This window comes from Artemia sp. Qi Xiang Cuo, chromosome 5 (genome assembly GCF_049724085.1).
Source record: "Artemia sp. Qi Xiang Cuo chromosome 5, ASM4972408v1, whole genome shotgun sequence".
Lineage (NCBI taxonomy): Eukaryota > Metazoa > Arthropoda > Branchiopoda > Anostraca > Artemiidae > Artemia > Artemia sp. Qi Xiang Cuo.
This window is the reverse complement of record NC_142798.1, coordinates 83,110,485-83,133,666: the sequence shown is the minus strand read 5'-3', so window position 1 is coordinate 83,133,666 and position 23,182 is coordinate 83,110,485. Positions and strand designations below refer to the sequence as shown.

The window sequence follows — 23,182 nt, the reverse complement described above, 5'->3', positions numbered from 1 at the left end:
AAGTACTAAAGTACTTCAGCTTTCAATCTAAAAAAAGGAATACGAAGAATCAATCTTTAAACTGAAGGTCTGTTTTATTTTGGCCATATCCAACTTTAGACTATGAACAACAAGAGCAAGGGTTCACTGAAACACAGCTCCTCTTTGTCCTTCTCTTCACAATACCCACTGTGCCCAAACCCACTCCTTGAATGGGCCTTAGGCCAGCCATCACATTGACCTAATTTTAGCAATACACTACAACAGTTTGAAAGATAACGTGTAAACTGGTAACCATCAGAAAAACAGCAAAGCTGCAATTATTAATTATGAAATAATTTTTTCAGTCTTCTTTCATTCTGAGAAACAAAAAATTCTAAATAATAATAATGAAGTACTTAAAAGCATGTCATCTAGAAACAAAAGGTTTAAAATAAGATTTTATTTCTAATAATTGTTTATCACAACCAGAAATAAACACTGCATCTTGTAGTCAAAATAAAGAAAAAGAAAAGAAGCCAATACATTGAGAAGTGAAAAACAATTACTTTAAAACCATTAGGTGGGGTAAAACAAAAGTTATTTATAAAACTGGCTAAAGAATATTACTGGTAATTAACACATTACCACTTAGAGACACAGAAATAAAGTATTGTTGGTGAACAAACAGTTTATCATTTCATTACTATCTTGAACAGTAACTGCATTAATAAGTGAGTTAGGAGGTATAGGTTTAATTGAATGCCAGAGGTTTAGTCAAATTTCATTTTCACGAGTTGTTCTTATTAAACTGGCTTCCGTCGTTACAGTTTATTAGACTGTACCGTCGATTTCTCAAATATCTGTCCGTTTTAACAGAGAACTAGTTACCATTGCCAGGAAGGAGTCTTGTAAGTATCTAGGGCTAACAGTTGATGAAAATTTATCTTGGAAACTTCATATTGATAGGCTAAGGATACAGCTAGGAAGGAATGTGGGGTTACTGCGGTATCTAAAATCCACCTCCCTTCCCCTGCTCTTAAGTCAGTTTATTATTCTCTAATCCATTCTTACTTTAATTATTGTCCGATTGCTTATTTAAATACTTTCAAATCTCTAATTAAGCCCCTTCAACGTCTTCAAAATAACGCCCTTCGTACGTTAAAACCACTCCCTTCCTTCCCCATCTTCCCTCCCCGATAAATCCCCTACTAAGAGCCTTTATACATTTTTAAGAATATTGCCAGTTTATCTAGTCCTTCCTGTACATTGTGTCCTTTTCAGACTAAAACAAATAAAAGAATTATCACCATTGGCTTTAAATTCTAGTAACTTTTCTTTAGTTTCTTTTGTCCAGAATAATTATTGTTTAAGAAGAAGCTCAGCCAAATTATCTTGCCCTAGAATTCGAACTGAAAGATCCAGATTTTCTCCTAAAAATTCAACAATAAAGTCCTGGAATATTTATGAAAGTAATATAGATTCGCGTTTTTCTATTCCAGCTTCTAAGACTAAATTCAAACTATATCTAATAAGTAATTATAGATAATTATTTATTTATTTGAAGTCATGTAGGCCGGTGCTATTGTTGATAAAAATTTAATTATGTGGTAATATATCGATTTGAGGTGTGGGCTTTGGGTTCAGTGTGGTGTCTAATTTTTCTTCCGAGTATATCTAATGTATTATTATTTCTTTTCATCATTTGTTATTATTATTATCTTTTTTTAGGGTGCCTGTTTTCGAATATAACTCACTGTTTAGGCACCCTCTGTAAATATTTTCTTCTCCATTGATTCATATTGTACAAGTGTTATTTTGTCTTGTAGTGATTGAATGAGAAATTAAACGAACTTGAACTTAAACTCAAGTTAAACTCAAGAAATCAAGTATAAATTTTTCTGTGAATTTTGTAAATTTTTTTTTCATATTGACTGATTTTGTTTGTATCACATTGTTTTGCTTACTTTTTATACAATGATTCCCATATCAGAAGATAGTTTGGACATATAGTATATAGAAGACATTTTGCATTGTGCTTTGTTGAAAACCAACTAAGCAAAAACACAGAGGTGGATATATGCCTAATCTTAACTTGAAAGATTACATTGACCACTAAACTGAGCAAACCTTAATTTGATAAAAAAAAAAAAAAATATTTCTATAAATATTTTTGGAATTAGCTCAGTCAAATAGGAATGGCTGGTTTCCCAGTTTATTATAAATGCGAGATCAATGCGGAAACAAGAGGGCATTTAATAAAGGAATATGTGGGATTGACTGGATAGTAATTTATGATATTTCATAAACTGGATGATAGGCAAGAAGAGGACATTTTAGTAATAGTAATTTCTGACAGCTAAAAAAATAAGTGGTAAGGATGAGGAAACTAACATTAGCCCTCCCCTTCCCACTACAGCTAAATAAGTTTTTTAAGGGTGTGGAGTTTCAGTGACTTACATTTTCATACATATGATTTTGTAAGTTTTTACAAAGATTCACATTCATTTCTCATGGTAGTTACAAATTGACTATCTTTTTTTGTTTCTTATTGGATTTTTTCTTTCTTTTCTTATTGGAAGATAGGTTGGAAGGACAATCCTGAACAAATTATAAACTAGATGTTCTCTGTGTTTTGAACTGTCCCTCTTGGCAAATCCCTTACCCTTTGAAGGGTTGAACCTTTTTTCACCTATGCTTTTTATTTTATTTTTTTTGCCCCCCCCCCCCTAGCCCTTTCAACAACAAGGAATGCCATAAAACATGGAAGTTAAAGAGGTATCTTTTCAACAAGATCAAGAGGCAAAACTTGTCATGCATCAGCATGTGCCTTACCTGAATTGTTAACTTCCATATGATAGGAACAATTTGTACAATACTGAAACATTAAAATGAAACATCAAAAACACAATCTGATAAATAAATAATGGCACATAAGATATTATTGCATGACTTGAGCACAGATTATTTGACTTCCTCAGATTTAAAAAAAGGCAAGAATTGCATTGTTTTAGATGAGAATCTAGTGATTTTTCTTCTTTAATCCCAATCTAGCTGTTGTAATGACAACTACATATTCATAAAACTGCAATTTTACAGATAAAATTCTAGATAGGGGTGTTTTAAGTATCTTGGAAAGCAGATGAGTTAGGAGAATCAAATTCTCAGGAATAAATTTAAAGTCTAAACACTGCCCTGGGTAGTATGCAATCTATCTACTTTTTCCCTATTTCCAAGGTTTAGAAATTTGCAGTGAATACAGATATACTGTACAGATAGATATCTGTACAGCCTCCTTGAAACAAGTGATCACTTCTTGGCTGTCCGAGTTGAAGGGTGTGTATTTATTGATGTTTATTTACCTACTGATTATTGTTGTGATGAATCCAAGCGTTGTTTTGCTATATCCTGTGAGAAATTAGGTTTGTGTCTTGATAAAGTTAAGCGTTTAGGGCTGTTGTGTGTAGTAGCTGGAGATTTCAACTGTAATTTAACGGAAAGGGATACTCGAGAATCGCCGCGAACATTCCTCATTAGGGGTATATCTGGTGATTGGGTTAGAGTGGTTCATAAGGATTCTGATTTTACTTACATTCATACTTCATATCATACATCTAATCTGGATCCCATCGCGATATCTTGCAACCACGAGATGGAACAAGTTTCTGTTTTGAGTGAATACCAGCTATCAGACCATTTTTCCATTTCATCTTCCATTATAATTCACACACCACCCCAGCATACACACCAAACTAATCCTTGAACACCTCCACTTTTGCGTGATTGGTCAAAAATTAATAGTTAACTTTTCAAGTCTTCTTTGGATTTTATCCTACATAAAATTCGAGTACTGTTTCATCTTCTACAGATTTCAGATAATTTGTTGAAAAAAGAAACACGCCTTAGCCTGGACATGTATTCTGCCGAGATTTGCCATGCCCTTTGTTTTGCCGAGAGCCAAGCAGTTCCTTTCCAAAGAAATCACAAGGGTATAATCACGGGTTGGTCATCAAATCCTGATCTAGTTAGATCATGGAGAAAAGCAAAATTTTGGTTCAATCTGTGGAAAGATTGCAATAAACCGCAATCTGGTATCGTGAATGATCTACGCCTCATTACAAAAAGACTATTTTCAAAGGCTCTTGCTTTACATTGGAAGATGCTTGTCAATCAGAACTCTGCTAGAGCCAGACATGACTGTACACTACTCTTCAAATCGGTTTCCCATTCACATAACCACGCCCCCTCTGTGCATCCCTCTGATATTCCTGATGATGAATGGTATGCTCACTTTGAATTGGAGTTTTCATTTCCTGGATCACCCAGCTTCAGGATAAGTATGATAAAGATTTAGATACCTTCTTAGCTTCTTCTCCAAAAAAACATTACACCAAGACAACTCAAGCAATGGAAAAAGCAACCCAAAAATAAAAGTGGAAATCTTCCAGCGGCTTTGATTGTGTGGGAGCTATGCATCTAAAGAACGGAAGCCCTCTTTTAACCCAACCTCTCACACTGCTAATGCAGATGATATTCACTCAATGCACTGTGCCTTCAAAATTCTGTATCAGTGACCTTCCTCCAATCCCTAAGAAGGGAAAAGCAGTACCCCAGTGTACCTAGTTTCAGCCCATCACTGTTGCAACCTCTTTTTGTAAGCTCTTCAAGCTTCTCTTTAGGGACAAACTCAAAGTAACTTGTTATAGACCCCCACACCTATTTGGCTTCAAGCAAGGAACTGGCTGTGCTGACGCTCTCACTGTAGTAGCAAACGCTCTTATTGATGTTGATTCTGTGGGAGAAAGTCTAGTTCTTGATGGACATGATGTATGATGCACATTTGACTCACTCATTCACTCTACAATGTTTCTTAAAGCTGGTAGGCGTGGACTGAACCCAGATATAATTCGTACGCTTAGGGATATGTATACATGGTTATCCATTGAACTGAAACTTCCACCAGTTAAAAATATTCCGCCGATTCCTAAGAAAAGGCTCATACCAGTCTTAAAGGGTGCTTGACAAGGTGCAGTTTCTTTCCCCAAATTCTTGAATAATTACATCCTTGAGGCTCAAGACCAATGCCCCTGCTCTTTAATTTTGGCATCTACTAATCTGTTCTTTGTGTGCTATGCAGATGATATTCTGAATCTCAGTTGTACACTACTGCAAATCAGTGAAATTTTTGCTATCCTTCAAGATGAATACCTCAAGGTTGGGCTTCAGTTCAATTTAGCAAAGTCCAAAATAGTTCTTTTCAACTGGAAGAGTCCTACTTTCCCTTCAATAGCACTTGGGAGCTCAACAGTTCAGCCTGCTGATCATATAGTATACTTAGGGCTCCCCATTGAGTCCTCTTTATGTCACACTATATCTCTTCTCATCAAGCATCTTAACCATCAAATTTCAATATCTTATGCCTCTATTGTCACTTGCAAGTTCTGCTTCAATCATCATCTCTTAGCTAGCCTGTTCAATGCAGTAGCTCTCCCCCATATATTGTACATCAGTCCATTTTAGAAAATATTTACAAAATCTGAAGTCAAAAATCCATTTGCTATTTTTCCGTTTTGTAAAATATCTACTACATCTACCACCTTGTCACAGAAATTCACCTATAGTTAAAATATACAAAATCGAAGACCCAGAAATAGCTATCTCTTGAGTTATTGAAAAACATAATAGAAAAGTAGCTGGTCATGAGCTAGGCCCACTTCTAGTGCAGTAGCTTTGTCTGTTGTTGATTTTTTTTTTTTTTTTATAGATACATAATTATATATGAATAAGTTGATGTTGTATGTGTGAATTTGGTTTTGCTTTGTTTGATTTTGTTCCTATTTTATCCTTGATTTATTTATAATTGACATTCTTATTTGATATTATTGGTTTTGTTGATATTTGTCTTGTGCTATAGTTTTCTTTTCTTTTTTTTCTTATATTTTGCTCCATCTTTTTCAATTTTTTGTAGACGGGTTTTCAGTTAATAAATAAATATAACCACATAAAAGACATATCTTAATGTTGAAAAAAAAATCTTGATTTGGGTTCAAGTCTACATTAATTTGGCTCTAGGTTAGAAAACACAATTTGAGCAGGATTTTAAAGCATTTTTTTCCAGTTGTACTTCATTTGTACTGTAGATCTACTTCTGAAAATTTCACTTTATACCATATTTAGTTAAGTTCATCAAAGAAGCCCTTTTGAGGGGGTAGTTAGATACTTTAGGACCTTCTTAGAAGAGATATAAGGCTCAATCACTTTTCTTGGGCATCAATTTTTGACACTTATGCTTCAACAACACAAAGTTGGGCTGAGTTCATTGGAGGTCAGTATCCTTTGGAGGGAGCAGAAACTACACTGTGTTCTAGGCTCTTATGTGAATGAACCATTTGGCTCCTCAAATAACACTACTTCCAAATTTAATGGTTGTTATGAAAATTAAACTTCCCCCTTCCTCAGGGATAAGATACATTGATACTAACAGATCACTCTACCACCAAAGTTGTCTGAGGCCAATACAGGCTCACAAAAACCTGCATCCTAATCTGTTTAAAGCTTTCCTCTTTACCCCTTCCCAAGAAGTCCCATTTCCCTTTAAGTCCTTTTTTATGACCTAATTCCACCCTAATACGGGACAACCTGCTTGTTGTTTGGCCCTAGATGGATGGCTAGGAAGGATGCTCTTTGGCAAACTGTCATCCTAGGCTTTAACACTATAATAAATGTTTTCTTTATAATATGTAGAAAGTTTTGATTGCTCAGTTGATAATATTTCCTTACATTTTCAACCTATTTTTTAATTACATCTACCTAACTCCTTATTGTTTTGCAATGACATGACACTAGGTTATCAATATGTTTTGCATTAAGAACACAAATGCTTATTAACAAGCAGATGCAATGATTCAAGCAAAGGATAAATATATTTATTCAGGCAACATCTCATGTCATGGTAGAAATTATTATATCTGGAATCAGTGTTGTTGGAACCAAATGTACTAGCCTACTCTTTTTGGCATAACAGTATTAATACAGTCACAATAGCACATAGAATAGAGCCCATAGACAAAGGTGTTTTCAAGATATTTTAACTTAGTTTGACAGGGCAGAAATCATTCCTTAAAAAAACAAGGAAAGTTGAACCAGCAATTGGTATAAAAACAAGAACACATACACACACAAAAAACATCAGCAGAGTTATATATGTAGCCTGAGGCTGTATCTGGTGGTTGGCCACTTCTGAAGGAAATAGGCTAAACAAATAACAGTAGTACAATTAGATTTCTTATTTTACATCCTTTCCAAGTATAATGGTTGCATCACCCTAATGGTCCAAGACATATCCCTAAAAATATTCTTCTTTGGTTATTGAGTCTTGAACTAGCCCACATCATTAGCTATTATATAAAAGGGTTTCTTAAGTCTTGGCTTGATGAAACTTAATTTTGCCTGATTAAATTACAATTCAGTGCGGACAAAACATTATTTACAGTGATTTTAAAAAGTGGGTAACAATGGAAGGAAAAACTGAAATTTGATCAATTGAAACATCCTGCATATCATAAAGTTAAGAAGTTATTTCAGTAATTTTTTGGTTTAAATAAACTAGGGCTATATCTAGGATGGTCAAATGTGGGGGATGGGGTGGATTATTAGAAATGTGAGCACGATACTTGGAAACAGGGGACAATAGAAAATCTAATAGTTGGCAAGGCTACTACATTTATTTGTTAGCATATTTTTCTCAGAAGTGGCCAACCACTAAATATTTAATTTATATCAGTAAATTTCTAGGTGCTACTATAATTTAGCTAAGATGAAAGTGAAAATGTTATTTGATGCCTTTTTTATGCTCTCTTGTGATTCAATAATCACTTCTGGGGCTAGTTGCATCTTGAGCCCTTAAAAGGGTCCCAAAGGTATTTCATTTTTGTAACCACACAAAGAAGTAATCCACACTAGTTAAGCTATTGAAAAGTGGTTAAAAACATACCACTAGTTTATAAATAAGTTCTTTAAAAGTAATATATTCCAAAAATACTTATTTATAACAATTCAAGCCTCATTTATTAGGCAACTCAAATATAAACCATTTTCTGAACCATTTCAAGTTTTTCAAATGCCATCCACAAAAATAGCACTGGATTTTGTGATTCAAAACTTTGCTGTCAACAATTCAGGGTATATTCCAATTCAGAGTATATATTTGCACATTAAGGGGTTTGGGGTTGGTAAATTTCATGGTAACTTTGCAGTGGGCCATATAATTTAGCTGGATAAAACAATCATTTGATGCTTTTTTTATGCTCTTTCATAATTCATATAAATTACCTTCGGGACCCCTTTAAGGGCTTAAGATGCAATTAGCCCCAGAAGTGATTATTGAATTATGAAAGAGCATAAAAAAAGGCATCAAATGACTTTTTCACTTTCAAATTAGATAAATTATAGTGCCACCTAGAAATTTACCTTTATATCTAATCCCATTAGGGGGGGGGGGGCGGACTTGAATAGAATTGTTATGGAAGCAACCATTAGGCCTATATTGCAGTGTTGAATGGGTAATAAGTGGAAGCATAGTCAACTAGCCTAAAATTTTGAAGTTACAGGCTAGTCTAGCAATTAATTCAGAAAAAGCCACAAACAAAATTGGTTTTGGCCATTAATTCCTTTGCCTAGCTAGTCTATTCAAAAAATTGAGCTAGACCGGTAAATATATACCAAATCATATTATTGAGTTAGGAATAAAGTGAATACACCATTCGATGCCTTTTTTTATGCTGATTACAAATATAATAATCATTTCTATCGGAAATGAGTTTTAGCCCCCCCCTCCCCATATATGCCAATTCAGGGTATATATTTATACAGTAGGGGGGGGGGTAAAGTTTAAAATTACCTCCCATTTATGGTAAATATATACCAAATCATATTATTGAGTTATGACCAAAGTGAAAATACCATTTGATGCCTTTTTATGCAAATTACTAATATAATAAACATTTCTATCTGAAATGATTTTTAGCCCCCCCCCCCCTATATATGCCAATTCAGGGTATATATTCATGGGCGTAGGCAGCATCTTGTGTAGAGGGGGGCGGCCGCTTCTGTGATGGAGGGGGGAGGGATCTTACTAATACTTACCGAGGTCCTTTGAATATAGGTCTTTAGAAACTAGTCATTCTATATTTCGCTAAAACTCAGCCTTTAACATTTTCCATGTTCTACTTTTCCTGCAACAGTATAAAATAAGAGACCCACTATCCAACTTCCAATTTCCAGAAAACATAAACACCACAAAAGCGATTTGACACAAATCACATTATGGTTAGATAACAGCTTCTTCTAAGAATTCAATTCAAAAGTTTACAGTTGGACAAAATTAAATATCGAAATTGGTATAGGGGAGACCAGCCCACGTTTAGCCAAAGCAAACAGTTTCAATATAAAAACCTGTGGGGCTTCTGGTGGATTATAAAAGCTCTGACAGATGGCAGTGTACGTTTTTAAAATGTCTGACCTTAATTAATGCTTTTACCAAAAATATCAGATTGGATCAGGTTTTATGGTGATTAACTCTGGAATTTTGTTCAATTTTGTCTGAAAGCCTACGCCTAATTACAAATACTAGAAAACTTGCATTGTAATCTCACAATGTTTTCTCCTATTATTTGCCTGTTTTTGGCAGCTTCCAAGACATGCCATCTTCACCAGTTTGCTGTTATTATTTTTTTCATCCTGTGGGATAGTGAACTCCCATGTTCGGCCATAATACCCAGGGTAAATTCGGCATGCCGTACCAAGGTGTCCAAAAGTGGGCTATGCTTGTAGAAGCTGTGTAAACAACATATTTAAAGGTTGAAGGCAAGCTTAAAACCAAAAACTGTGTTAATTCTGTCGTTGTTTAATCCTCTCAGAACAGTAGGTGAACTGAAGTTCTATTTTTTCCTGTTAAATTTCATTCAAGATAAAATGCTTAAAAGTAAAACAGAAGAGAAAAGAAAGAAAGGTGGCTGTGATCCAGAAGAAAATAAAATAGCAGTTTTTTCTGTCTTATTCTACAAGAAGTCAGTTGGATTCTCTGGAAGTACCATGGGTGTCCCTAGAGGAATGCTGCAAGACTACATAAAAACAAAAGTTAAGAAGCTGAATATCATTCTAAAAAGTCTGGACCTGAATTTCGTTACATCCTGTTACAACACATAATAAGTATTTACAGAGGAACAAGAAAAAAGACTAAAAACTTACTTGAAAATGAAAACCAATATGCTTTGGACTGTATTCCCCTAAAAGCATGTAAATTTGCATACACTTGTGCCATTATTAAGAGCATAAAAGTACCAGATAACAGAACTGCAAAGGCAGTGGAGGAATTACAGGTAAAGATTGGTACTGTGGTTTTATGGATTGCCTTAAAACTCTATCAGTAAGAATACCAAAAAGTACAAGCCTATGATGGACAACTGCTTTCAACTGTCACAGTGTAGGAGATTTCTTTAACAACCTGGACTGAGGCCTATATAAAAACATGTTCAGACCACAAGACATTTGAAGTTTTGATAAATAAGATCTGAAAAAATCCACAAGCCTGGGAAAATCATTGCACAGCAAGGCCAGAAGTAAGTAGGGAAGGTCATGTCAGCAGAAAGAGGTTAGTTGACCACGATTTGTGCTGGTGTTAATGCATTGGGAACACAGTTCCTCCTCTACTTATTTCCCCACAAAAACAGTGTCTGGAAATTTTACTCAGGGGAGCTTTATCAGGAACCATCACAATCAGCTCAGAAAATACTTGTGACTGGATGACTACCTCTCATTCTTTGCTTTACTTGCAGCATTTTATCAATCAAGTCAAACCCAAAAACTCAACAGGAAAAAAAATATGGAAAAGTCAGAAGTGTTCACTGACACCCCCATGAAAGAATGCATTACTGCTAGGATAAAAGCTGTATCTGCCAAAAAGTCCTAGTTCTGGAATGGAAGAAAGTCAGACAAGTGAAAATACTAAAAAGCAAAAGGCATGTCTCTTGCAACAAGAGTTACAGTTAGTGACAATTCTGACGTCAATGATCCTGTATACAACAACTCTTCAGACCCCAGGATAGACATTGAAGACAAGGCCCCTACCAGCAACTTATAATTTGACACTGAGAAAGTCAAGTCTGGTGATTACATTCTGATTGAGCTGAAAAGCAAGAAAGGGAATTCTGTTTACAACATTATCATTATCAAAAAGTAGCAACTGAAGAACTTAAGGTCCACTTTTGGAAGGAGACTGGAGCAAGAGACTTTGCGCTAACTGACGAGATGGATAGTGTCTTAAAGACAGAAGTTGAAATAAAACTGCCACCACTAAAGGTAGAACACCAAGATTAGCAGAGCAGCTTACTTTTGGTGTTAATCAGTCAATGTATAATTTGAAATTAATACTCTTTAGTTGTTTTTTTTTTAAACCTTAATGAAATTCATTTTGTAGTTTTTTATGCTGACCATATTCTTAATTTTATAGCTGAAAAACAAGCTTTAATGTTCCCCTGGTCACTTTTCTTTTTCTTCTGTCCGGTGGCCAAACATAAGCCAGAGACAACCAGGCCAGTGCTTGGGTGGCCCAGGTTTGGCACTCTTGACCACTTGGATAGAGGCATCCAGTGGAAAAATGGTGGAGTATTTCTAATTATCTTTTTCAAGGATGGTAGTGAATGAGTTACTTTTGCTTTGGCATGCTCAGCAACTTCTTATTGCTTGAATCAATTAATGGAGAATTAAACAAGTCAAAATCAGCCAATTGTGAACAGTCTCCTATCTATATATTGGACCAAAAATCAATATTGAAGATTGAAATGTAAATGTTGATATTGCAAATGAAATTTTGAAAATTCTGTTTATTTCCAGCTTTTTTAACCATCTACCAGCTAACATCCAACAAAAAATTCCAACATATGAGAAGTTCTTGCTAATATCTATTGTAAATTTGAAGTTCTAGGGGGGGGGCAGCTGCCCTCCCCTTCCCTATGCCCATGTATATATTTCTACATTAGGGGGGGGGGGGGTAAAGTTTAAACTGACCTCCCAATTACATCAGAAATAAAATTTGCCCCCACCCCCCTAATGTAGAAATATATACCCTGAATTGGCAAATATAGGGGGGGGGGGCTAAAATTCATTTCCGATAGAAATGATTGTTATATTTGTAATCAGCATTAAAAAAAAGGCATCAAATGGTATATTCACTTTAGTCATAACTCAATAATATGATTTGGTATATATTTACCCCATTTACATCAGAAACAAAATTCTCCCCACCCCCCCAATGTAGAAATATATACCCTGAATTGGCCTATATAGGAGTAGGAGGCTGATATTCATTTCCAATAGAAATGATGGTCAATATCTACCAAATCATATTATTGAGTTAGGACTAAAGTGAATTCATCATTTGATGCCTTTTTTATGCTGATTATGAAAATAATAAGCATTTCTATCAGAAATGAATTTCAGTCCCCTCCCCCTATATATGCCAATTCAGGGTTAGGTTGGGTATAGCCTATATAGAGGGGGGGGCTGAAATTCATTTCCTATAGAAATGCTTATTAAATTCATAATCAGCATAAAAAAAGGCATCAAATGGTGTATTCACTTTATTCCTATTTGTAATCAGCATGGACATCCACCATATGGCTAATATGGGAGTAAAGTTCATTTGTGATGCAAATGAGTGTTAGCCTATATTTAGATTGAGGATGCAATTCTAGGTATATATTTGCACATTAGGGGGGTGGGGGTATATATTATGTGAATATAAAGGTCCTAAGAAATTCATGAATTTCTTAGAAAAATTGGAAAAACAAGGAAAGAAGTGAAGATAAAGGCTTTCCCCTGCAAAATGTGTTAACTAGGATTATTTTGCATATTATAGAGTAAGAAATGTTTTCTTGGTAAAATTCTACTTTAGCTACTTTTGACTATCTCGGAAAGAAGTTAGGTTAGGAAAATGAAACTTTCAGGAATAGTTCTGCATGCTAAACTATGTCCTGGGAAGGTATTTTGAACTATCTGCCTCCACTCCCTAGAGGGTCCTGACCTTTGATAACCATTAAAAATCTGTGAGTTATAGAAGTGAAACCTTGCAAAACAGATCTTCTGCTTAAATGAAGCATAACAAAATTTTTTTCAGCTTCACAACTTTGTCCAGTCCCAATTTAGGCTATAAGGTTTGAAAGATATGCAAATACATTTTATAAATTCTGGAAATAAAACCTTGATATGGCTTAAAATTCTGCTCAAATAAATGAAATTGCATTTTCAGAGAAAAAGCCAGAGAAAAAAAAACTGATAATTGAAAATTATGGTACAATGTTGTTTTTGTCAAAATTTCAATGGGTAGGCTATAGACCTGTCATGTAGGCAAATTTCAGGACCCTCTAGAGGGAGAAGGAGTGGAGGTAGGTACTTCAAAATACCTTCCCAGGACATTCTTTAGCCTGTAGACCTATCCCTGAAAGTTTCATTTTCCTAACCCAAACCCTTTCCAAGATAGTCAAAAGTAGCTAAAGTAGAATTTTACCAAAGATTTGTATATATATATATTACACTGTCAAATTAGCCATCTGGTGGTATCACCCACTAGACCTACTTGAGATAGCCTAGTAGCCTAGGCCTAAGCTAGAAGAGGCTGGCCTAAATTTTCAAAGTGGGCTGGGCCTGGGCCAATGCTTTAGACAAACCATTACCAAATTGACTGAATTATGCTTTTAGGAGTTTTCTATTATGGCCTAACATGGGCCTATATCACCTCCATCAGGTCATTTTTTTTACAAAAATTTCCAAAATTGCAACCTTAAAAATAAAATAAAGGCAACTATATGATTGAAAAGCCTAAGTTTGCTCATATTGACATAATACATAATATTTGTCCTCAACATTCAATGGTTCCCTTTAATGGAAGCTAAAAAATTTGGTCGCCATTTTTTCGTCCAAATTCTAAGTCCCTTTCCTTGAAGGGACTTTGTTTCTGACGCTATTTTAAAAAAGATTAAAAACTCAATAAAACTGAAATAGAAAAATATATTTCTATCATAAAGACTTACTTTTCTAACTTCAATAGTTTCATTTTCCATTGTCCCCATGTCTGATTTTAGCTTATCAAAATTGTGAAAATATTGGCTTCTGACCAGTTAGCGTGAACAACGGAAGAAAGACAGACAATTTTCAAAGTCCTTTCTTCATTAATGCGCCTGCCTGAAGCATTGTGCAAATGTCTCCATGGCAACCAAAAAGATTTGTCTATTTTGACTTTTGAGGGTAAAATTTGCAAAAAAATCCACTGAGAATACTAGATACTACTGAGAAAAAGTACTTTTATTGACTATGTCAAATTTATATGCTATTACATTACGTGGGAGCGAAAAATTGTAGATGCCGCGATAAGGCTCAAAGGGTAAAAATAGAGGTTTAGAAATTAAGCTTATGTTTTTAATAGCCTGAATGGATGGCTCCCAGCAGGGGAGTAAATTGCTATGAGGCAGGGGGGAATGCCCTCTCCAGACCCAATTTTGCCCCCCCCCCAGCTTCAATTTAGTTTCTGAGAAAATATTGTCAAAACTAAGATAAGCCAGCATAATTCAATCATCCAGAAAAACAGGTCAGTTGTTCATTTTTCAGTTTTCACTGTCATTTTCACTTGATTTTAAAAAAATCGCTCCACTTTGCCCCCCCCCCCCAAGATTTTGACAAAATTACGCCACTGGCTCCCAGACCCGGATTGAATAGATATGGGGCCCGATTGGATTTTTTTGTGGAGCCCTCTTTATATCTTAAATATTTAGATAAAAATACCTGCATAGTAGTTTACGTAAGTAAAGTAGTTCTCGTACGTAGTGCAAAATTTCTCTAATATAGGAATAACTCAATTAAATTCAATAAATTTGACATGAACTTTTATGGGTATCAGTTTCCTATATTGTAAAATATATATTATATACCAATAAACACATTAATATAGTTCATCCAGCAATGCAAACTTGCAAATGCAAAAGCAATGCAAAAAGGGCGATTGGGCCCAATCGCCCGTTAGCCAGTCCTGATGGCTCCCACGGTGTCAATTAAGTTAATAAAGCTATCTACAAAGTTAATATACTGTTTTCTTCACGTGGCTTTGTTGACTCGATTGTAGTCTGAAAAAGATTGAAATTTATTTAACTCTAACTACCTGTTAAATTCTTTTGTTTGGAAAAAAAAAAGTAAAGGTGAGACTAAAAAAAACATAGGTTCAAGACTAATTTATTAAAAGAAAAAGTGCTTTAGAAAGAGGGTTTCCTCAGCTCCGCGTCTGATTAATTCAATTTATTTGCTACAAAAATGCTTTAAAGTCAAAAAGGTAGTATTCATATGTGAGTGGACTGAAACTTAGCGGACAATATTATTAACTTTAATAACAGCGCGAGTGCGCCATATAAGTGATCAACACTGATGAAAAAATAAACTGCAATCACCCATTTGTGTATTCAGGAGTTACAATTTCATTGTTAAAGTCAAGGTTAATGTATCAAGGTTGTATTTTATTTTTGAAAAACAAAATTACAAATTGCTTTCAGGGAAGAAATTAATCTGAAACTTAAAAGCTAAGATGAAACCCCAGCATGTTTACTGTAGAATGAGAAAACTTAAAAAAAAAACTTTTCTAAAAATTACGACGACGATCTTATACTTTTGTATTTTGGCTCATTAGAAAAGGTTTTTTATTCTGTTTCAGTAAGTGGTTTCAAACTACTATTCTAGTGCGCAAGCTACTAAATGCAAAATGTAAAGCAGTCTCTGATTGGTCAACTAAGAAATAATCGACTAATAAAAAAACAAGGTTACTTTTTTGCAGAAGTCATGTAAACCAGCGCGAGAAACGTGTTTAGCCAACGTGAAACAAGTTTAACGACGAGTTGTAATGATTTTAGGAATGAATGAGGCGGTCCTGATGTGAGTGGCAAAACTAGGGGATAAACCAGTTTGACACCAAGCCTCGAATCGAATCTTCTATTCGAGAAAAGAATCTTTTTGGGTGATTCCTATCCCGCTGAAAGTAACCATCATTTGCGAAGAACTTCTTTTTAACAAGTGTCAAGTCGTTTGGCTGAAGTATACACTATTTTAATTTGAGACAAACATCCCCTGTTTATGGATAAAAATGATACGTACTTGATATCACTATTATTTAGAAATAATAGTGATATTTCTGTGTTTAAGGGTGCAATTAAAGATACCCTTTTTAGTAAGTATGAATTCTAGTCCTTTTGTTGCTTTTTATTGGGGGAGGAAGGGGGCAAATAAATATTAGAGTAGCTTATTATGGCCTCTCGGGGTATGATATTAACAGTAATGTTGAATTTGTTTTGTTTTGTTGTAAGGTTTGTGGTGCCGAATAGGATGAACGATTTGTCTTAGTTGTTTCATAATTTATTTAGTCCTGTATTATCTTTTAATGTATTTTGCCACCCTCTCGGACAAGTTTTTCTACTTCTCGGAACGGTTGTTAATACTGATGTTGTTTTTTTGCTTTAATAAATATATCCCTCTCTCAGATGGAGCTAGTCTCGGTTCCAATAAAGTTGAAATCAGCAACAACACTGCTCTAACGTTTTTTATAATATATTTTAGGTAAATTTGTATCTCCTGTGGACAGAGTAATTGATTGATGCAACCTCTTTTTGATATATATTGTTATGACTTACTTTCTGATAATCGTAAAATTGCCCTATTCTTCCAGAAACCGAAATTTGGATATATATATATATATATATATATATATATATATATATATATATATATATATATATATATATATATATATATATATATATATATATATATATATATATATATATATATATATATATATATATATATATATATAATTACCCTGTCTTCCTATTTATGGAGCATACTAAATCTTAGGTCGCATTTTTCTCGGGGTAAAGCCCATAGAACAAAGTAGTTTTCAATAGGCTGGACTATTTCGCCTCAGGCCGCGTGATAGAGACTATTGTCTCGTCTTGGGCTGTGTGTCTCACAGGCAGTGTTGCCACCCTAGTGATTTACCACTATTTATAGTGACTTTTTATATTGCCTTAACAAAGAATCACTAAATCAGCACATAAATCACTGGATTAGTAAAGAAAACCTCTTAATCAACCAAAAAATCACCAAAATTTAGTAATTTTTTTTCTCACCGGGTGGCAATCTTGCTCACTGGCAGCTGCTTCCTGGAAAAAAAAGGCTCTTTCTACCGAATTTTGACAAAATGACTAAACTTTTGGGCATCAGATTCTTGATTTTGAAACGAATGTTTCATTTCAATAATTGGATTGTTACTGCTTTTTTATGAACTCGATAATTTGTTGATAATTAACCAAATTTGGAATGCACCCAGGAATTTTTTGACACAATAACTTTAAAATTAATTACTGAAATTCATTAGAGATATCCACGGGACGTCAGGCAGAGAATCGAGACTGGGAAGATCAATTCAAAAGACTTTAGGATTCAAACGTTATCAGTAATACATTTCTTTGCCAAATGCGTTGTATTTGAACTTAAAAACCCGTTGTAAATTTGTGCTTTAATGGAAACATAGCGATCAGAAAGTTATTTCTAGTAGGCATAATAAAGCGCATTTTAGATCCAAATTCAAAATTTAGTGCGTATTTTAAATGTTTTCCCAGTTTTTTACTTTGCATATGTGTATGGAAAATATTACAGAAAAAGTGCAGAGTCAATAAACATCCAGCGCTACCTTATTTGCAATACAAAAGTGAATTTCCGCCATTGGATTATCATTGTGGGTTTTGTCAAGACAACCAGCATTTTTGTAAAAAAAAAAAATCTTTTTCGGGGAAACGAAGGGGTTTCACCAATATTTTACATTGTAAAAATTCTAGCGACGGAAATGGTCACAAAAACAAATTTTCGTGAGAAACGGCCCAATTTACTGAAGACCAGTAAAAACGATGTTCGATAAAGCAAGTAATCTCAGAAGAAACTGGATGATCTATCTTGTTTTTGTTAATTTTTACTGAGATAATTGGCTTTGCGTCAATATTACTGCCTTCTTCTTCGAAACACCAACACAGAAAATTTTTAATTGGCTATTTGCACAATTAAAAACCTGTGCTAACCCATTAAAACCATTGCAAGTACTTAATCAATTTAAATAGAAGAGAAATGCTAGCGGGTAAAAATATTTACTTACTTGACGTTCATGAATGTCATTCGGTAATCCAATGCTTCCTATAAAGGGTTTGAATCTGAATTTTTACTTGGAGGTAACCATCATTGCATAAGAATGAAGAAGAATAAGATATGTTTGCTTAGCATAATAACAAAAAAAAAGAAGAAGAAAATTAGACAATTTACAAGCAAAGAAAGCTAAACTGCCTTTTTTTTACCGTCGGCATAAGATTTTTATCGCTCTAAAAAAACTGGCAAAATGCGTCACAAGAAAGGTTACCCGTCCCTAACACCAAACTAGAAGGGAATGTCTCTCACTAGTACTGCCACAAATGTTTTCTGAAAAGCATTTCTCAGAGCCTTCTTATAAGAAAAAAAATAAAGAACAAGACCAATAAAGTGGGGTTTCGCCCTGGAATGGGTTGCACCGACTAGCTATTCAGGCTTCGCCAAACATGGATAAAACACCAACAATATCAAGGTGGTGCTGTTTTATGACTTTGTCTCAGCGTTTAATTCGCTAATGAGAAGCGGAATCCAGAACACGACGAAAAAGACGGAGAATCGAATAAACCCATAAAACTTGACCAGGTTTATTATGAAAAGATGCTCACAGTAGGACAAGTCAACAGTGAGATCTCTGAAACTTTACTTATCAACTATAGATTCAAGCAGGGATAGGTACGCTCATCAAGAATTTATAACTTTGTTATCAGCTGGATAATGAACCATGCAATGATGAAATGCCAAGGAACTGATGACTCTCAGATTTTGTAAATACAGACCTTGACTACGCAGTTAGTAATACTATGCTTAAATATTTTGTATGGCTATAAAATAACGAGACTATTGCTGCAAAACATTTTATTTTGAATTTATGCATCTTTAGTTATCATCAACTTCAATATACACCCCTCCTCTATCCCTACAACGCTCCATGCGAATTTCCCATTGTTCGAAACAGTGCTGGAAGTCTTCTCCTGTAAGCTCTTTCATGATGCATGCCGCTTTTTCTTTCACAGCTTCAACGGACTGAAATTTTATTCCTTTTAATGCAAGGTCAGGCGAATAAGGCGGATGATTTAACACTGTGAAGTTTTACTTGGCTAGGAATGCCTTGACAGAGAATAAAGAATGGACCGGCGCATTGTCTTAATGGGGAACCGCTGACTTGTTATTCCAACAGTTTGGATCGTTTTTCTTATTCTTTCACGGAGTTGAGCAAGGATTTCAAGGTAGTAGTGTTGATTAATAGTTTGACCTTCTGGAACCCAGTGAAGGTACGAACTATTACTACTAACACCTCACCGCAGCACCAAGCCTCCTGAGGCCAAAACATCTACGCACGCTCCTCCTCCATCCTAATCTATTCAAAGCCTCCCTCTTAACACCCTCCCAGGAAGTTCCCATTTCCTTTAAATCTTTCATCACGACATCCTCCCACCCCAACCACGAACGACCTACTTTTCGGTTAGCCATAGACTGTCGGCCGAAAAGGAATCTTCGGCAATCTGTCATCCTTCATCCGCAGAACGTGCCCTAGCCCGAGATTCTTTACCGAGAATCTATGAATATAAGTGAAAACGAGGGGTGCAAAACAAATTAGGCTTCACATAGAATAGTTATCTAATTGACCAAAGTTATAAATGCAAAAATGAAAAAAGTCGGCAAATCGAGGAAAACAAGTTGAAAAATTCAAGTTATGCAATACCTAATCCATTCTACCCACCTCGTTTTCACTTACATTCATATTCCCGAGAAAAAAAAATATTTTTTAATTCATCTTCAAAAGGACTTTAAAAATATGTATTTTATGCTCAACTTTTTAGTCTTCTATAAGACAAAAATTTGTTTTATCTAAGATTCAAGCCTAAGTTACCATAGCAACAGGCAAGCGTTTTTACCGTGGCGTTTTGCATAATAGTGTTTGTTTTACACTTTTCACTGGGGCCAATCACCGTTTATGTTGTTTATTTGTATAAAGGGGAGTATACGAGAGGGGACCATTTTGATGTTGTAATATCGCACTGTCATCAAAAGTGCATACACTGATAAAATTAGGAGGCTGAACATTCAAAAGCGGTTGAAAAATGGCTCAGAAATTTGACAAATTCATGTGATAAACAAGAGCAAAAGTTAAGTCGGCAAGTTGAGGAAAACGAGTAAAAATTGATAATATTCAATTGGAAGGACTTACATCTAACTGAAAACATTGAATGGATCTAGCGAGGCAATCAGTATCTTACCAGTCTTATTCAGTGTGTTTCCAGACACTTACCAGTAGCCAAAAGAGAAGCTCAGGTACACTATTGCAACATAGAAACACATTGCATGGTTGCTCCACATATAGAAAGTTTCACATCTTCTATTTATCCGTATTTAATTTGTTTAATTGGAACAATTTGGAATCGACAAAATATGAAATTAGAACAGTTGAACTATGACCACAGTGACCAGGTCATCCATTAGTAAAGATTTCATACGAATGGTTCAATGTTGATTTCAAGTGCAGCAGCTGGCATTTTCAATCCAAATCTTTCTATTACTTCTGGATGCAAAACGCCAATTAGTCCAATGCGCTGCCCACGAACGATAACATTAGCACAAAACCCGGAGAAATAAGTAGGATCTGCAAAATAAAGTACAGCAAATTCAGTAATAAATTGAAATTGGATTTTTAATTGATTTGATTTATGCATATATTAGGACTAGAGCTCTCATAACCCAAGAAATATCGTAATGTAATAAAATAAAATAAATACTATTACCACTACTACAACTAACAACTCACCGCAGCACCGAGCCCTCTGAGGCCGACACAGCTACACACACTGTTCCTCCACCCCAATCTATTCAAAGCTTCCCTCTTTACACCTTCCCAGGAAGTTCCCATTTCCCTTAAATCTTTCTTACCACATCCTCCCAACCCAACCGAGAACGACCAGCTTTCTGTTTAGACCTAGACGTTTCGCCGAAAAAGATAATCTTTGGCAATCTGTCATCCTTTATCCGCAGAGCATGCCCTATCGATCTCAACCTTTTTCTCATCATAGCGCTAGAAAGCGGGATTGAATCACACTTTTCGTACAGTCTGCTGCTTGAAATACGGTCCGTCAGTCGGGTACCCAAAACAGTCCGCAGGCAATTTCTCTGGAAAACAACTAGCAAATCTTCCTCGTTTTTCGGAGCACCCATGCTTCAGAACCACATTTGATCACTGTCATCACTTTAGCTTCCTACATTCTAATCTTAGTTCACTGACTTATCTTCCTATTCTTTCAAACTTTTCAAAAATGTGAAAAAAACACCTTGGGCTTTGGCTATTCTATTTTTAACATCTTCACTGCACCCATCGTCTTAACTAATAATATTGCCAAGGTAAGTCATGCTGCCCTTTTGATCGATCTTTTCGTTACCCAACCCCATCTTTTCATCTTAACTTATTCCTAGCCTTAGGGACTGAGTCTTCTTAACATTAATTTTCAGGCCTATTGTAGCACCCTCAACTCGCAAAACCTCTAAAAGTTCATTCATTTTGCTCACACTTTCATCTAGGATGCTTTAATCATCAGCCTAATCTAAGTCCATGAAACTTTTACTTCCCCATTTGATTCCCTGTTCTATTGCCTTTCCTGTACTCCTTATGACAAAGTACATCAAAATGATCCATATAAATTGGGGTACAGCCCAGAGCTGCTTAACTCCTGATTTAATACGAGACCAGCTACTACCCTCATTCCGCACCTTAATCGTAGCAGTGTTATTCTTGTACATAGCAATAATCACTTCCATGTGTTTGTCTGGTATACCATACAAGGATAAGACCTTCGCTAAAGCAGTTCTATTAGCTGAATCAAACGCTTGTTCACAATCTATAAAACTGAGGACTAAAGGTGTTTGATTTGGTGGACACATCCTCTATCCTTCTCAAAACTGCACTGTTTTTTTCCTGTGACTTTACGTGTGGCACCCTTCAATCTAAAAAGTATCATCTAACTAAGTAGTTTTATCCCCACAGAGACCAGGCTAATGACTCTATAGTTACCACACTCACTCTTATCACCGTTCTTAAACAGGGGTTTAATTAGAGATTTCCTATCTTCAAAAATCATATTCATAATCTTCAGTAACTTATTTCTAACCTCATAACCACCACATTTAAGAATCTCATTTACCACACTATCAGCACCTGAGGCCTTATTATTTTTATTCCTTTTAGAACTGCTTTTCATTTTCCTCTACACCTTTTCCAGTAACTCTGTCTGGGTTTAGCACATTCTTAAACAGTTCTGCCCATCTCCCTTTAACTCTTTCCTTATCACTAATTGTGGCCCCTTTCCTATCTTTAACTGGGACAAGTCCAGATTGAATACTCCCTCTCAATTTATTAACATGTCGATACTATATTTTATTATTATGCCGTCTAGCTGCATCTTCCATATCCTCGGCAATTTTATCCATGGCCTCCCCTTCACACCTCCTTAGTTTATATTATAATGCTTTCTCCACTTTCTTTACATTCCTCCTATTTTCATATGATGTAACACTAAGATAATTCTTCTATAAGCCACTTCTCTACTCTATTAAATATAAAGCGTTTTTACTAATATTCTTAGCTGCGTTCCAACTTTTTTCCCCAAGACATCATCAGCAGCTTCACAAATTATTTTCCTTAAATTGGTCCATCCATCTTCTACATTGTCAAACTTTAAACTCTCCAATTTACTATTCAAATGTTCCTGGACATTTTTTCTCAAATTCTAATCCTGGAGTCTACCAACGTCATAGCTTCCCGAAAGGTAGTTACCCTTCCGAAATTTCAGCTTTAAATTAACCATAGACACTACTAGATGGTTATTTTTAACATCAATAACAGCACTCCTATATAACCTAGTATCTTGTATTGATCCCGCCAGTCTTCAGTTTACAATAATACAATTAATAAGGTTAGCTGTCTTATCATCACGTGAATACCCTGTTAATTTATGAGCCATTTTATGACCAAATA

General features: G+C 35.1%; 2 protein-coding genes across 2 annotated transcripts in view; both read right to left on the bottom strand.

The window, feature by feature from the left end:
• Top1 (DNA topoisomerase 1) overlaps nt 1–14,245 on the bottom strand; it is a 72,585-nt gene extending 58,340 nt beyond the window's left edge. Inside the window, exon 1 of the mRNA XM_089089992.1 lies at nt 14,046–14,245. Coding sequence (XP_088946118.1) covers nt 14,046–14,084 — 39 coding nt within the window. The 5' untranslated portion in view covers nt 14,085–14,245. The remainder of the gene's footprint in view (nt 1–14,045) is intronic.
• Nucleotides 14,246–20,540: 6,295 nt separating this feature from the next.
• Nucleotides 20,541–23,182, bottom strand: part of beta-PheRS (phenylalanine--tRNA ligase beta subunit) — a 110,885-nt gene continuing 108,243 nt past the window's right edge. Inside the window, exon 13 of the mRNA XM_089089045.1 lies at nt 20,541–20,803. Coding sequence (XP_088945171.1) covers nt 20,652–20,803 — 152 coding nt within the window. The 3' untranslated portion in view covers nt 20,541–20,651. The remainder of the gene's footprint in view (nt 20,804–23,182) is intronic.